The following is a 14069-nucleotide window of genomic DNA, read 5'->3' on the forward strand; positions in this document are numbered from 1 at the left end:
TATACATTAATTGCTTTATCACTTCTAACAAAAATGTTCTGATTTTGGATCAAAATAGCACAGTTCATTTGATCCACAAATGGGCACATGTACATGTAGCCTATGCCCACATGAAAATATGCACAATTAGTCCTGCAACCCCTTTTACATTTAGAAATCATGCCTTTAAACTGTATTATCAAATGAACCTTTTTTTTGTAAACCTGGTACTTTTTTTTCCGCTTTTTGTAAATTTTCATTTTGGGTACGAAATTTAAAACCAATGAGAATTCTATAGATTTATGACTTCATCAGTTTAAACCATATATTGCCAATGTTGTGTGCTTAATTCTGCAGGTATCACTTGTTGTGCCTTTTAAAGGTGTAACTTAAAAAATTTTTTAATGAATTTCTTAAATTTTTCCAACTTAGGCCTACTACCCAGCAAACACAAAATGTTTTCAACATTATTGGTAAAAGGTTAGAAAAGGTTGCCAGAAAACGTTTAAATGTTGGGTTATATTTAAATGTATTTAAGGGGTAAACAAACATTTTTATTAACATTTAAAAAACATTTTTCAAAAACTTAATGCAAAATATTCTAACATAATGTTATCTAAGCATTGATGAAATATTTCGCAAAAATGTTTGTACAACATATTTTACAATAACATTTTGACAACATTTTTAAAATGTTGTTATAATGCATTTTCATACAAAAATGTTTTTAAAACATTTTCATGACCTTTATATAACCCAATGTTATTAAAATGTGTTTACCACACCAAAACCCAAAATATAACCCATTTAAAACATGGTTGTTTGATGTGATCATTTATTAATTTTTCTAACGAACTAGAGTGGTTACTGCACCATAGCTGAACCATGAGGCTTTGGCATTATATTGTGGTATACCACTTTCACCCGGGGGTGATAGAGTCTTGGGATATCTAGATATGAAAAGTACCCAAAATAGGAATATTGACCTGAATCTTGTGATGAGTGTCTCCCCCCGGAAATTATTTTGATTCTGTTCTTTACTTTTTTCTCTTTTATTTGACACCAATCGGGGTGGGGGGGGGGCTGAATATTGACTCGGGTCTTATGATGAGTGTCACCCACAGTGGGAAAAATAATTTTAATACCTTCTTTACTTCCTTTTCTTTCATTTGACACCACTGTGATAACTGTCTAAATTACACATGATAATCAACTTTTGAAAAGCACCCTAAACAAGGATTTAAACTTGGCTAAAGCTAAAATGATACCCTAAACAGGTAACACACACCTGTTTTCACACCCTAAACAGGGATTTTATTCCTTGCATCAAATTATACCCTAAATTTCATTTCCGCATATTAGCAATTGCAATTTTGCTACCCTTTTTTCCAATTTTTTTTATTTTTTTGACACCCTAAACACGATACGTGCGTATCGTGCCTACCCACCCCTACCCACGAAAAACTACCCTTTTTACACATTTTTATTGTAGCGGATGGTGTACAGAGTGAAACCCCCCCAGAAAAAGGACCCATATGAATATTGACCCAGGTCTCATGTTGAGTGCCGCCCCGGATGGGGAAATATTTTTATTATATTCTTTACTTTTTTCTCTTTAATTTGACACCACTTGGGTGTCATACCTTTGTGACAAATCGAAATATGTCCATTTTAGACCAAATGGTTGGTCAGTGAGTAAGTAAGTAAGATACACTAATATAGGCTGATACCATGCATGGTTCAGCAAAAACATTCAATTCTAGACCTGGACAATACCAACAGCTATCCACTAATACACCTATATTTTAAAGCTATTTTAAAAATAGATTTACATTTCTATGTCCATGGTGGTGGAAGCGAAGCGAAGCGGGGGGGGGAGGTGGTGCAGGAACAAATCCACCCTAAATTTTTGGAAGGGGGGACATCCCCCTAAAAATCATAGCAGAAGAAAAAATAAAGCAATAATTGTCAAAACAATACAATTGCCTTTTAATTATGAAAAACATTGTGTTTTTGGGCCTACATGAAGGGTAAAATTGCAATATTTTGCACACGAATTGATAAAAAAAACCATTCTGACAGTTAGTACTGTTTTATCATTTTTGTGAAAGAATAAAAAATCATAATTTAACAGAAATTACATAATTATTCTAGCTTTAACCCTAATATACACACAAAATCACTGCCCGAGCTGCATACTCATGGCTTGCTATCCCCGGCCTTGTCCTCTGCACCAGGGTTCGAAATTTTGGTTGTCCGGTTGCCCGGGACAACTAAAAAGTCACCGGACAACCAAAATCACTGATTTGGTTGTCCGCCGGACAACCATAAATCTGTAGCCAAAATGGACCTTTGTACATACGGACAACCAAAAACTTTGACGGACAACCAGAAATTGTAACCTGATTGTCCGTGGGACAACCATTTATTTTTCCTTAATTCGAACACTGCTCTGCACCCAAGGGGTCGGTGCATGGTTCAAAACCAGACCAGTGAACATGGTGAAAACAACTTTTCAATTCATCTTCTTCATTCCCTTCCTTCTTTCTTTCCACCCTAAGGTAAAAAAAGCTGAAAGTTGCTTTAATTGCCAAGAATATAAAATGACCAGATTTTCTGAAAGTTACTAGACTGCGCCTCATAAAATAAAAGATACTTGACGCCAGGATGTTGATGCAAAGAGATCAAGTTGATAAAATCACAGTTACTTGTAGGCAATCATAACACGTATTCTTGCAATATTACACCGAGTGAAAATACTATAACAACAAAAGACTTCAAAATCCTTGATTTATAGCTGTAATATAATCATATAACCGGGCATATGCACAACACCCACTTGCTCAGTTACACTGACTGGGGAATATTAGGTAACAGAACATGTCAAAATCCTGATTTATAGCTGTATATAATCATAACATGCTCTAGATTATCAGGACATGGAGATCAGGAGTTGAAGTATATCCAATGATGACATAAGGCTTCAAATTTCTTGATTTACAGCTGTTATGGTTACCTTCAGTGAATCTGATTTAAAGGTACATCTGTGCTCTGAATCCAGGCCCATCACATAGTGGTGGCATAGCCAAGGGTGAAAGCTGCCCCCCCCCCTCCCTGATATTTAGGATTTTGATGCCTTTTTTTACTTTTTAGTCCATTTTTGACTTTCATCTAATTTTGCCCTCCTTGAAAGTTGCCTTGCTCCCCTCCCCCCTCACCCTGTTCCCCCCATCTGAAAAAGTCCTGGCTACATCAATACCATCACTCAAATATTATTAACCTGGCGTACACAAACATCAAAAAACCTCAATTCAGAAAGCGTAGGCACAAGCAGGTATCCCACGTAATGCGATTGCGTCATCATGTGAACAGTCATATGGCGATGGAAAGCTTGGCTGGGCAAGCTACACCCCTGTGGCAAGGTAGGCCAGGGCACGGGCATGGCACCTGAGGGGTCAGGGTTCAAAACTGCACACAAGTTTTCTCTTCTTCTTCTTTCCTTCCCCCTCACCAAAAAGCAACTGGGGCGTTAGGGCTAATAACACCTTAATTTTCCTATAAGTTTACATAACCCTATTACATCATCATGCGAACAGTCATATGGCAACGGAAAGCTTGGCCGGGCAAGCTACCGGGGTATACCCCCGTGGCAAAGTAGGCCTGTGCAAGGGTGTGGCACCTGAGGGGTCAGGGGTTCAAAACCACACCTGAGAAAAAAAGTTTTCTCTTCTTCTTCTTTCTGGGGGGTTATACGGCTAATCCATGTTGAGTTCAATAGCTCTCATAGTGGTTTATATTCTAGAAGCATTATTCTCTGCATCACAGAGTGTGCGGTGTACCAACCAGGCCTGTACGCAGGGGGGTGCGGGGGTGTATACAAAAAGGTTTTTCACCCTTTTTTGTTCAAAAAAGGTCCAAATTTTGGGAAGAAAGTCCACTTTTAACAACCATGATTTTTGTTCACACCATTCAAACAAAAACATAATTCAGGCTGATACCAAAATCTGCATTTGAAGGAGTTAAGGAGTAAAATTTAAAGGAGTATAAATAAGGCTAGCTGTCAATTGGAGTCACACCTCTAATCTACATCTAGCAACTGATATCCTGGAAAAGGAGGATGTTTTGATTGGCAGTCCCATCCCCAGACTTGGGAGGGGAGGTGAGATGCCACCCAAGTTGACAAAAAGGTTCACTTTTAAGGGGAAATATATAAAAATAAACCCAAGAAAGTCCAAATTATACGAAAAACTAACAAAGGGATCAGTTTTATGTGTGTTAAACCGTTAAAATTAACCCACAAAATTAAATTTAAGGGGGCTAAGTCCACATTTTGCATAAGCCAAGAAAGTGGACCACTTTGGAAATTCTCAGTTCATCAATCATCGACAGAGAAGAAAATCGCAGAGCAAGATGGGTAAGGAAGCGATCTCAATTCGCAAGAGAGGGGACAAGACCATGAACAGAGATGAGGGCACATTCTTTCTGATTCGCATCTTTGATCCTCTGCTCAAGACCACTACTGGAGACAGGAATGCCACTTCCGGGAAAATCAAAACATCCGGTCAAGGTTCCCGCTCCAAGCAGATGGATCACTAACATCATCAATGCTCTGAGAAAGCCAGAAGGTTTCTGGCGAAACTGTCAGCAGAAAAACGTAAGTTTTTCACTTGGTCTTGACAAATTAACTCTAAATAGCAGATAAGGTCATGTCTTCCATATGGAATACATGTATTTGAATTGGAAGAGCCCATTTGTGCCAAATATAATAAATGACACTATTACATACATGTATATAGTCACAGACTCATAGGGCAGATTAACAGGGTAGCGTTGATTAGTATAATACAAAATTGTCTTTTTGAACTGATGTAATGATAGGCCCAGGCAGATAATAATAAACAGTCTCCGCCTCCACAAGTTCTACCAATGACAAAGCCCCTGGCTGGTCACCTACACTGGTGATCACTATACAACTAGGCTATTCCAGATGAAATCCATACACCCCTTATGAAAGGCATAACCTTAATCTCAAACACAGAGGGTATGATTCAGAATTTCAAATGCAATCACCCATTCAGGTATCCCCATTTGAAATTCACACTCCCTGTGTGGAAGATTAATGGCATGTCTTGCAAAGGGGGTGTATGGAATTCAAAAGGAATGACCCACTAACGGTATTGTAGTACAGCCAATCATGTAATAGATGAACTGAACATTAAACCTCTATCTACAACAAGCAGACAAGACAAACTGGTCATTTTGTGATATGCAACAGAGCTGACAATACCATCCTGCACGACCACCATGGCTAAGCACATCTGTCACTGGAGTATCCCTTGTAAACTCATACACTTAAAAGGGATACCACTGGTGTTATACATGCTTTTATTTGTGTGCTGTGAGCTTTTGACTGTAAGAGGACAAGACAGTGATGAGATAATAACATGTGATGAGCAATATTCAAATTCAAGGTCATTGCCAAGATTAACATGTCAAATTGATTGCCCATCTAACTGTACCTGTATCTTGGGTAACAATACTATAATCAGTAATTGCACTGATGGATATGTATTTATGACTGAAGTTCTGTATCCATTTGATGAGGCGAATGTACTTGACTGGCATGGTAGTACTTTGCATAGCATACAACCCATGGCATTTGACAGGTTTGGCAGCTCCTTAGAAATACTAAATCTGGCAGGTATTGGGTTACGTGAGATACAGCCTGGTGTGTTTGAAGGACTGCCAAGTCTGCAGAGGTTATACCTGGATAATAATGCATTACATGAGATACAGCCTGGTGTGTTTGAAGGATTGGCAAATCTGACGTGGTTAGTCCTGGAAAGCAATGCATTGCATGAGATACGGCCTGGTGTGTTTGAAGGATTGCCAAGTCTGCAGAGGTTATACCTGGAAAGCAATGCATTACATGAGATACAGCCTGGTGTGTTTGACGGACTGACAAGTCTGCAGAGGTTATACCTGGAAAGCAATGCATTGCATGAGATACAGCCTGGTGTGTTTGAAGGACTGACAAGTCTGCAGAGGTTATACCTGGAAAGCAATGCATTGCATGAGATACAGCCTGGTGTGTTTGAAAGATTGGCAAATCTGACATGGTTAGACCTGGAAAGCAATGCATTACATGAGATACAGCCTGGTGTGTTTGAAGGATTGGCCAGTCTGCAGAGGTTATACCTGGAAAGCAATGCATTGCATGAGATACAGCCGCCTGGTGTGTTTGAAGGACTGACAAGTCTGCAGAGGTTATACCTGGAAAGCAATGCATTACATGAGATACAGCCTGGTGTGTTTGAAGGATTGGCCAGTCTGCAGAGGTTATACCTGGATAATAATGCATTACATGAGATACAGCCTGGTGTGTTTGACGGACTGACAAGTCTGGAGGGGTTATACCTGTATAACAATACATTGCAAGAGATACAGCCTGGTGTGTTTGAAGGACTGACAAGTCTGATGGCTTTAAACCTGGAGAGCAACGCATTACATGAGATACAGCCTGGTGTGTTTGAAGGACTGACAAGTCTGATGGCGTTAAACCTGGAGAGCAATGCATTACATGAGATACAGCCTGGTGTGTTTGAAGGATTGGCAAGTCTGGAGAGGTTATACCTGGAGAGCAATGTATTACATGAGATACAGTCTGCTGTGTTTGAAGGACTGACAAGTCTGGAATGGTTATTCCTGTCTTACAATGCATTACAAGAGATACAGCCTGGTGGGTTTAAAGGACTGATAAGTCTGGAGTGGTTACACCTGGATAGCAATGCATTGCATGAGATACAGCCTGGTGTGTTTGAAGGACTGATAAGTCTGGAGATGTTAGACCTGGATAGCAATGCATTACATGAAATACAGCCTGGTGTGTTTGAAGGACTGACAAGTCTGGAGGTGTTATTCTTGGGTAACAATTCACTGCAAGAGATACAGCCTGGTGTGTTTGAAAATCTGACAAGCCTGGGGATGTTATTCCTGGGTAAAAATACACTGCAAGAGATACATCCTGGTGTGTTCGAAGATCTGACAAGTCTGTTTGAGTTAGACCTATCCCACAATGCTTTGCGTGTAATAAATTCTACATTTGAAGGACAGAATAATCTGGAGATATCCTTGTATGCATCAATATGGCGCTTACAACTCCTCTGGTTACACAATAATAAACTAATCTTTCTCCATCCGAGCACATTTAAAAACCAACCCAGTCTCCTACAGCTGAGACTTGACCATAACCAGCTCCATTATCTTCCTAAAAACATTTTTGACAGTCTCATTCATTTGCAGATTTTAAACCTATCTCATAATTATTTGAATCAAATTCCAATACTATCAAAATGTACCTCTTTACAAACAGTAAACATCAGAGCCAACCCACTGCTGTGGATACGCAGTGAAGTATTTTCAGAGTTGAATAATGAAACCGTCATCTTAGTCACCAGAGCTGCAATATGTTGTTATGCATCATCTGTCCTGTGTGAAAGTGATGAGCCACCTTCTCCATTCCTAACATGCAAGAGTATGTTGCCATTTGACTTCCTTCAAGTTGTTATGTGGTTTATGAGTATTTTTGGCATAATTGGAAATGTTTATTCCCTGTACACCAGATTTAGGCAAAGGCAGGAAAGTAACAAGGTCCAGTTTCTTCTCATCACAAACCTCTCAATATCTGATCTCACTATGTGCATATACCTTATCATTTTGCTTTCAGTAGATGCATATTATGCAGATTTTTTCCCATCTCATTCCGAAACCTGGCGAAGAAGTGTGCTGTGCAGATTTGCTGGGGCCTTATCTGTGTTATCCAGTGAGGCTTCAGCTTTCTTCATAACACTGATAAGCATAGACAGGTTTCTGGGCATTAAGTACCCATTTGGTGGTCGGCGCTTGGGTACAACATTATCACGTACACTAGTAGGCATGCTCTGGCTGGTTGCAGCAAGTTTTAGCATTGCCTCATTTGTATTATCAGGCATAGATTCTGATGTTTACAGAAATTCAGAGGTTTGTGTTGGCCTGCCAATATCAAACTTAAAGGTTTATAATGAAAGTTTTGTTGCAATTGAGACCGAATATAAAGGTAGTTGGACAAGTCCTGACGATGACCTCAAAATAAAATATAGTCTTGATTATAGCAAAACATCCATGTATCTATCCACTGCCATGTTTACTGGCCTCAACTTTGTCTGTTTCTTAATAGTGGGCTTCTGTTACATCAACATTTTCAGCACTGCTAGAAAAACTAGCAGAGATTGCGGACATTCTCGACAATCACAAGAAGAAATACGCATGGCTATGAAAATGTCTCTTCTTGTCCTCTCTGATTTTTGTTGCTGGGTACCCATTGGGACTATATCTATTCTTGTCCAGGCTGGTGCAATAGAAGTCAGTCCTACAGCTTATGCCTGGATAGCAACATTTGTGTTGCCAGTCAATTCTACCCTGAATCCATTTCTGTACACCTTTGCAGGGGTTTTATTTAACAAAGAGAAATGCTCATGCTGTAAACATGGAGGTCAAGAAGAGAATATCCCAATGAGGGAAATTGCTGGTCGACAAAATTGAAAAAGACAAATAAAAAGAATCACTACTTGCAGACAAAGCTGAGGTCAGATCGGGTGAAAATAAATCAATCCATATTCTGCCTTATTAAGTAATGCAGTTTTTCATATTGACAGCTCAGTTTCAGAAGTAGGTAAGTGCAATAGCTGCCCTGTGAACATATGGTAAATTACACACATTATATTGCACTCATCTACACATGGCAGCTATTACACTTACCCACTTCTGGCACTGAGCAGTTGATATGTGGTATGTGAACCGGTGATGTCGCTGTAACCAGTCATCACTTGACATCAAGTTGATGTTCAAATATCACATTCAGTTACAAAAATATAATCCTGTTATGTACAGTATAATGTAGAAGGTACCAGAATTGCCTTATGAGAAGAGAGGCTATAGCCAATCATCCATCAACAAAATGTCTGTAAGTGCCAAAGAAGAACTTCCTCCACCTGGTGCCGACTGCTGAATGGAAATGTCTTAACAGACTGAGAGATAGTACAGAGACTCTCAAGAAGTGGGGATATCTAAACACCAAAGATGTGACCTGCGAATGTGGCACTGAACCACAAACCTTGAAGCACCTACTGAGGTTTCCTCAGGGATCGATACGAAGGGATAAGCATCCTAGACTGCTGCCCTCATTCGGAATATGTATCCTAGGTCTAGACAATAGGCGGATTAGCGGCTATTTTGTCTTCGACATGATTTTATTCAAGCGTCCTTATACTTTAGTATACAAATATATAAGTTAACAGATTTACAATATTAAAATTATATTTTGAATTATATTCTGTAGTAAATCGATCAAATGACGGTGATTGTTCAGGTATTATATGCTTGATAACATTAAACTGTCTGACCAGCTAGTATTCTCCTCCGCCGTCAGTGTGATTCCAAACACTCCACGTACTGTGTTGCGAAGATGGAGCAGACTAAAGCTGTATTGACGAACACGCATGCGTTAAAAAAATATGTAGCCTAGGTCGAACAATAGCGTGACATAGTTTCCGGCATTGTTCCTATGCACTTTCACCCTCCTGGTTTCCTCTTGTCTTCTTTAGAAACATTGCAAAACTCATTTTCAACCAGGGTGGACATGTGACTCATTCCCCTAGATCATGTCACATATATGTAACCTGCTACCACAAAATGAGCATAGAGTCACAAGTTAGTAGTTTTGAGACATCCTGGCTGACTGAGTTGATATTCTTTGTTTGCCACGCACCTGTACAAGCCAGTAGTATTACCTTCGTGATTGGTCCATTGTGCCACCATTCACAAATAACATACAGACATACTACTGGCTTGAACAGGTGCGTGTGAAACAAAGAACACCAACGCAGTAGCCAGGGCATCTAGAAACTACCAACTTGCGACTTTATGCTCATTTAGTCGTAAACAGGTCACATATATTTGCAGATACTTTTTGAATTCCCACAAGCCTTTGCAAGTAGACCTGAGATGTCGTCATTTGATGTCACCCTGATGATGCGCACATCTTTACTGTGCACTTCACGGCTTTGAAATGCGCAGTAGCGATGTTCACACAATGATGTGTGCATCGGCATTATGTTAAATGACAACATCTGAGGTCTACTCGCAAAGGCTTATGGGATTTACCGAAAAGGTCAATTGAAAGGGCAGTATTATTGTGATATGAAACTGCAAATTGAGGTCAGGTGGAAGTCAGTACAATTGACTCTGATAGAAATAGTATTCACAAATAAACAACCAGAAAAAATCTATGATGAAGAAACAAGGCAGTCTATGATAAAAGATCTAAAAACAGTATATCAAATTTTGCTAGGTTTTTGTAAGCAAACTGTACATTGCAACAATATGACCATGTTTACATGTTTCTTGTTTCAGTACATTTAAATATTTTACAGTATTTTATTGTTCTAAATATATATTACACATGCAGTTTCTGTACAAAATTTGCATGTTTTACAGTAGTTTTAATGTTCTAAGATTTATGTATGGTTTCTGTACAACATTTGCATCATTTACAGTATATTTAATGTTTTAGATACATACATAGGTTCTGTACAACATTTCTACAGTTTTACAGTATTTGAATGTTTTCAGATTTATGCATGGTTTCTGTACAACATTGTCATTTGCATGTTTTATAGCATTATTATTGACTAAGATTTATATTTGATTTCTGTACAACATTTGTGACCCGTTCCGACAAAATCAGGAACAAGTGGCATTTTTGACATTTCATGATTTGAATTAAAATGTAAGCAAATGACAATAAGCTTCAAAATGAGACCAAAATTATATACATAGCATCAATACTTTTTAAGATATGGATAATTTTGTAATAATACCTTGATATTTTTGCCAAATTGCTAGTCTGAGTAATGTGATAATTAGTTTCCTGCCTTACATAGGATTGAATAGGGATTATTGATTAAATAAACCTCTTTTTAATAAGTACTCTCAAGGATTTGAAAGTCCACTCAGTCCCAAGGTCAAATACCATGAAATTAAGAATTCCAAAATTTGATTTTTTTTTTATGGGAATGTCATTTTAAAGGCATATAACTCAAAAACATGCCTGGCGACTTGTTCCGAGTTTTGTAGGAGCTGGTCACATTTATGTTTTACAGTAACATTATAATAATATAATAATTATATATAATATGTAGTTTTGAATAAAATTTGCATATGTGGTAGTCGCCAATGATCTACGTCTCTTTTACAACTTTGACACATTTTACAGTATATTTAATTTCTAAGATTATTTATGGTTTCTGTAAAACATTTTCTTGTTTTGCAGTATTTTTTACATTCCAGATATATATATATCACATTATAAGACATAAAAAGAAGGGTCATAATGCGAGAAACTTAGTCAATTTCATTATTACCAGGGTCTACATCATTTCATTATTTTGAGGGTCCCATGCACCTGTAAAAGCTGCCAGGTATCATATTTTTTAGATTTGTACAATATAGACTGCAGCATTTATCAAATGTCTATAGGGCAGCTATTGCAGCCTTATCAATTTGCTAGAACACCATTCAATTCATCAAAATTCATTTTTTTTAAACAATCCTAGTGATAATGAACCATAAAAAGGTAGATGTATTAAGCAATCCAGCAAAGACAAGGCAGTTCTTGAACCATGAGTCTTGCCTGCTGTTGTTACCGCCATGCTTTCACGATTGCTTTTGGTAACAAAAGTAAAAAAGGCTCTATAAATGGTGACTGTACTCACCAAGTTTCATACCCATCTGACAAGTTGACCTGAGATGGCCCCTAGTGACCCCAAAATGACCTTCCCAAAATGTTGACCTCAGATGACCCCTGGTGCCTCCTAAATGACCTTCCAAAAATTGGGCTCTAAATGTTGACTGGTGCCAACCAAGTTTTTTTGCCCATATGACAAGTTGACCTAAGATGACCCCAAGTGACCCCAAAATGACCTTCCCAAAAATTGCTCTTAATGGGGACTGTATCCACCAAGTTTCATGCCCATCTGAAAGTTTTTACTAATTTGTCCTCATGACCCCTGGTGACCCCAAAATGACCTTCCCAAAAATTGCTCTTAATGGGGACTGTATCCACCAAGTTTCATGCCCATCTGAAAGTTTTTACTAATTTGTCCTCATGACCCCTGGTGACCCCAAAATGACCTTACAAAACTTTGGCTATAAATGTTAACTGTACCCACAAAGTTTCATGCCATCTGACAGTTTTTACTAATTTGACCTCAGATATCCTTGGTGACCCCGAAATGACCTTCCAAAATTTTGCCTCTAAATGTTGACTGTAGGCCTACTCACCAAGTTTCATGCCCATACAAGTTTTTACTAATTTGACCTCAAATGACCGCTGGTGACCCTGAAATGACCTTCCAAAAATTTGGCCCTAAATGTTGACTGTACCCACCAAGTTTCATGCCCATATGACAATTTGACCTCAGATGACCCCTGGTGACCCCAAAATGACTTGACAATTTGAATGATGCTGAAAACCTAATCATGGCCCCGCTACTCACCACCAAGTTACATCACTGTACCCCATACAGATCTCCAGATAATCTGTTCACAAGGTATTTTCCTTATTACGCATAAATTATTTAAATTAAGTACTTAATTACCATAATTTGCGCTAAAAATCTAATCAGGTCGAGACCCTCTGGTCATGTTACCCCCTGCCCATTTTCATCATAATAGCACTTATGGTGCTTACGGATCCCCAGATACAGCTCCACAAGGTTGATTTGAACACATTTCCAACCATAGTTCAGTGTCCCGCATAAATTATGCAAATTAACAACTAAAAGCACATACTTTTCGCCAAAAACCTAACCAGGTGATCAGCTGGTGTGTATCGTTCCTGACACCAGGTCTTGCTCTCATACGCCTGATGGATCTTTAGAGAACCATTACAGGTTCTAAAGCATATTTAGAGAACCAAAAAGGTTCTAAAGATCATTTTATGGCTCCTTATAATTTTAGTGTTCTCTAGAGAGGACAAATGAAGAACCTTTTTTCAGAGTATAATGCTCTTGCAGCATTTCAATATTCAATTCTCATCTAAATTTAGAGGCAATCATAAAATAACAACATATTTAATAATCAAAGAAATAGGAAGCATTTTACATCCTTACCTTTTTTTAGATTTAATGTATTTTTCACAGGTTTCTGATGGCATGGTTCTGAAAATATAAATAAAAGGAAAAAGTGTGTAAGTCAAAATTGAAATTACAAAATGTTGAGGTAAGATTCATAGGCCTATGTTACAAAGTGTGATTAACCCTAACCTCCCAGGTGCTTTTTGGCTAAGGGGAAGGAAAGATGGATGGAAGGAAGGAAGGAAGGAAGGAAGGAAAGAAGGAAGAAAGAAAGATGAAGAATTTCACGGATGCGGTATGAACCACTGAACCCTTGGGTGCTAAGTACACACACAGGGATAGCTTAATTGCCACGGGGGTTTGGCGGGCCAAACTTCCTGTGCCCTTATGACTGTTTGCATGATAACGCAATAACATCATGTGGGATACCGGCGATTGCGTATGTTTTGTGAATTGAGGTTTCTTGAAGTTTGGTTCAGTTAGGGTTAAGTTACTCATATAGGAAGAAAATTAAGGTGTGGTTAATGGCTGAAACAGGTGCACTATTATCCTGGCTACGACCCTGATCCAACCCAATTTGTATGGTGTCATCCAACATGCACGGCAAAACGGTCCACTTTGTGTGACAGAAATCTACATGTGAGAGGAGATATAGAATAGAGGCTATCTGTGTTCTATAAGCTGCTTATCCTATCAGCGACTGAACATCTTTGTTTAAGATGTTCAAAAGAAGTACCTGCATGTGCAACAAAAATGTTTCAAAATAGCCCGCCATAATCATACATGTAACTCCGAGGTCGTGCATTGAATTGTTTTGAATGAGGAATACTACGGGAATCAGCACCTTTTGTTCGAAGTCACACATGAACGTGGATAACCTCTATAACCCTCTAACATTGTCTCTGATTGGTCATTTAC

General features: G+C 38.5%; 1 protein-coding gene across 1 annotated transcript in view; it reads right to left on the reverse strand.

The window, feature by feature from the left end:
- Window positions 1–14069, reverse strand: part of LOC140166017 (uncharacterized) — a 65498-nt gene that overhangs the window by 20344 nt on the left and 31085 nt on the right. Inside the window, exon 15 of the mRNA XM_072189385.1 lies at window positions 13188–13235. Coding sequence (XP_072045486.1) covers window positions 13188–13235 — 48 coding nt within the window. The remainder of the gene's footprint in view (window positions 1–13187; window positions 13236–14069) is intronic.

Source organism: Amphiura filiformis, chromosome 12, assembly GCF_039555335.1.
Source record: "Amphiura filiformis chromosome 12, Afil_fr2py, whole genome shotgun sequence".
Classification (NCBI taxonomy): domain Eukaryota; kingdom Metazoa; phylum Echinodermata; class Ophiuroidea; order Amphilepidida; family Amphiuridae; genus Amphiura; species Amphiura filiformis.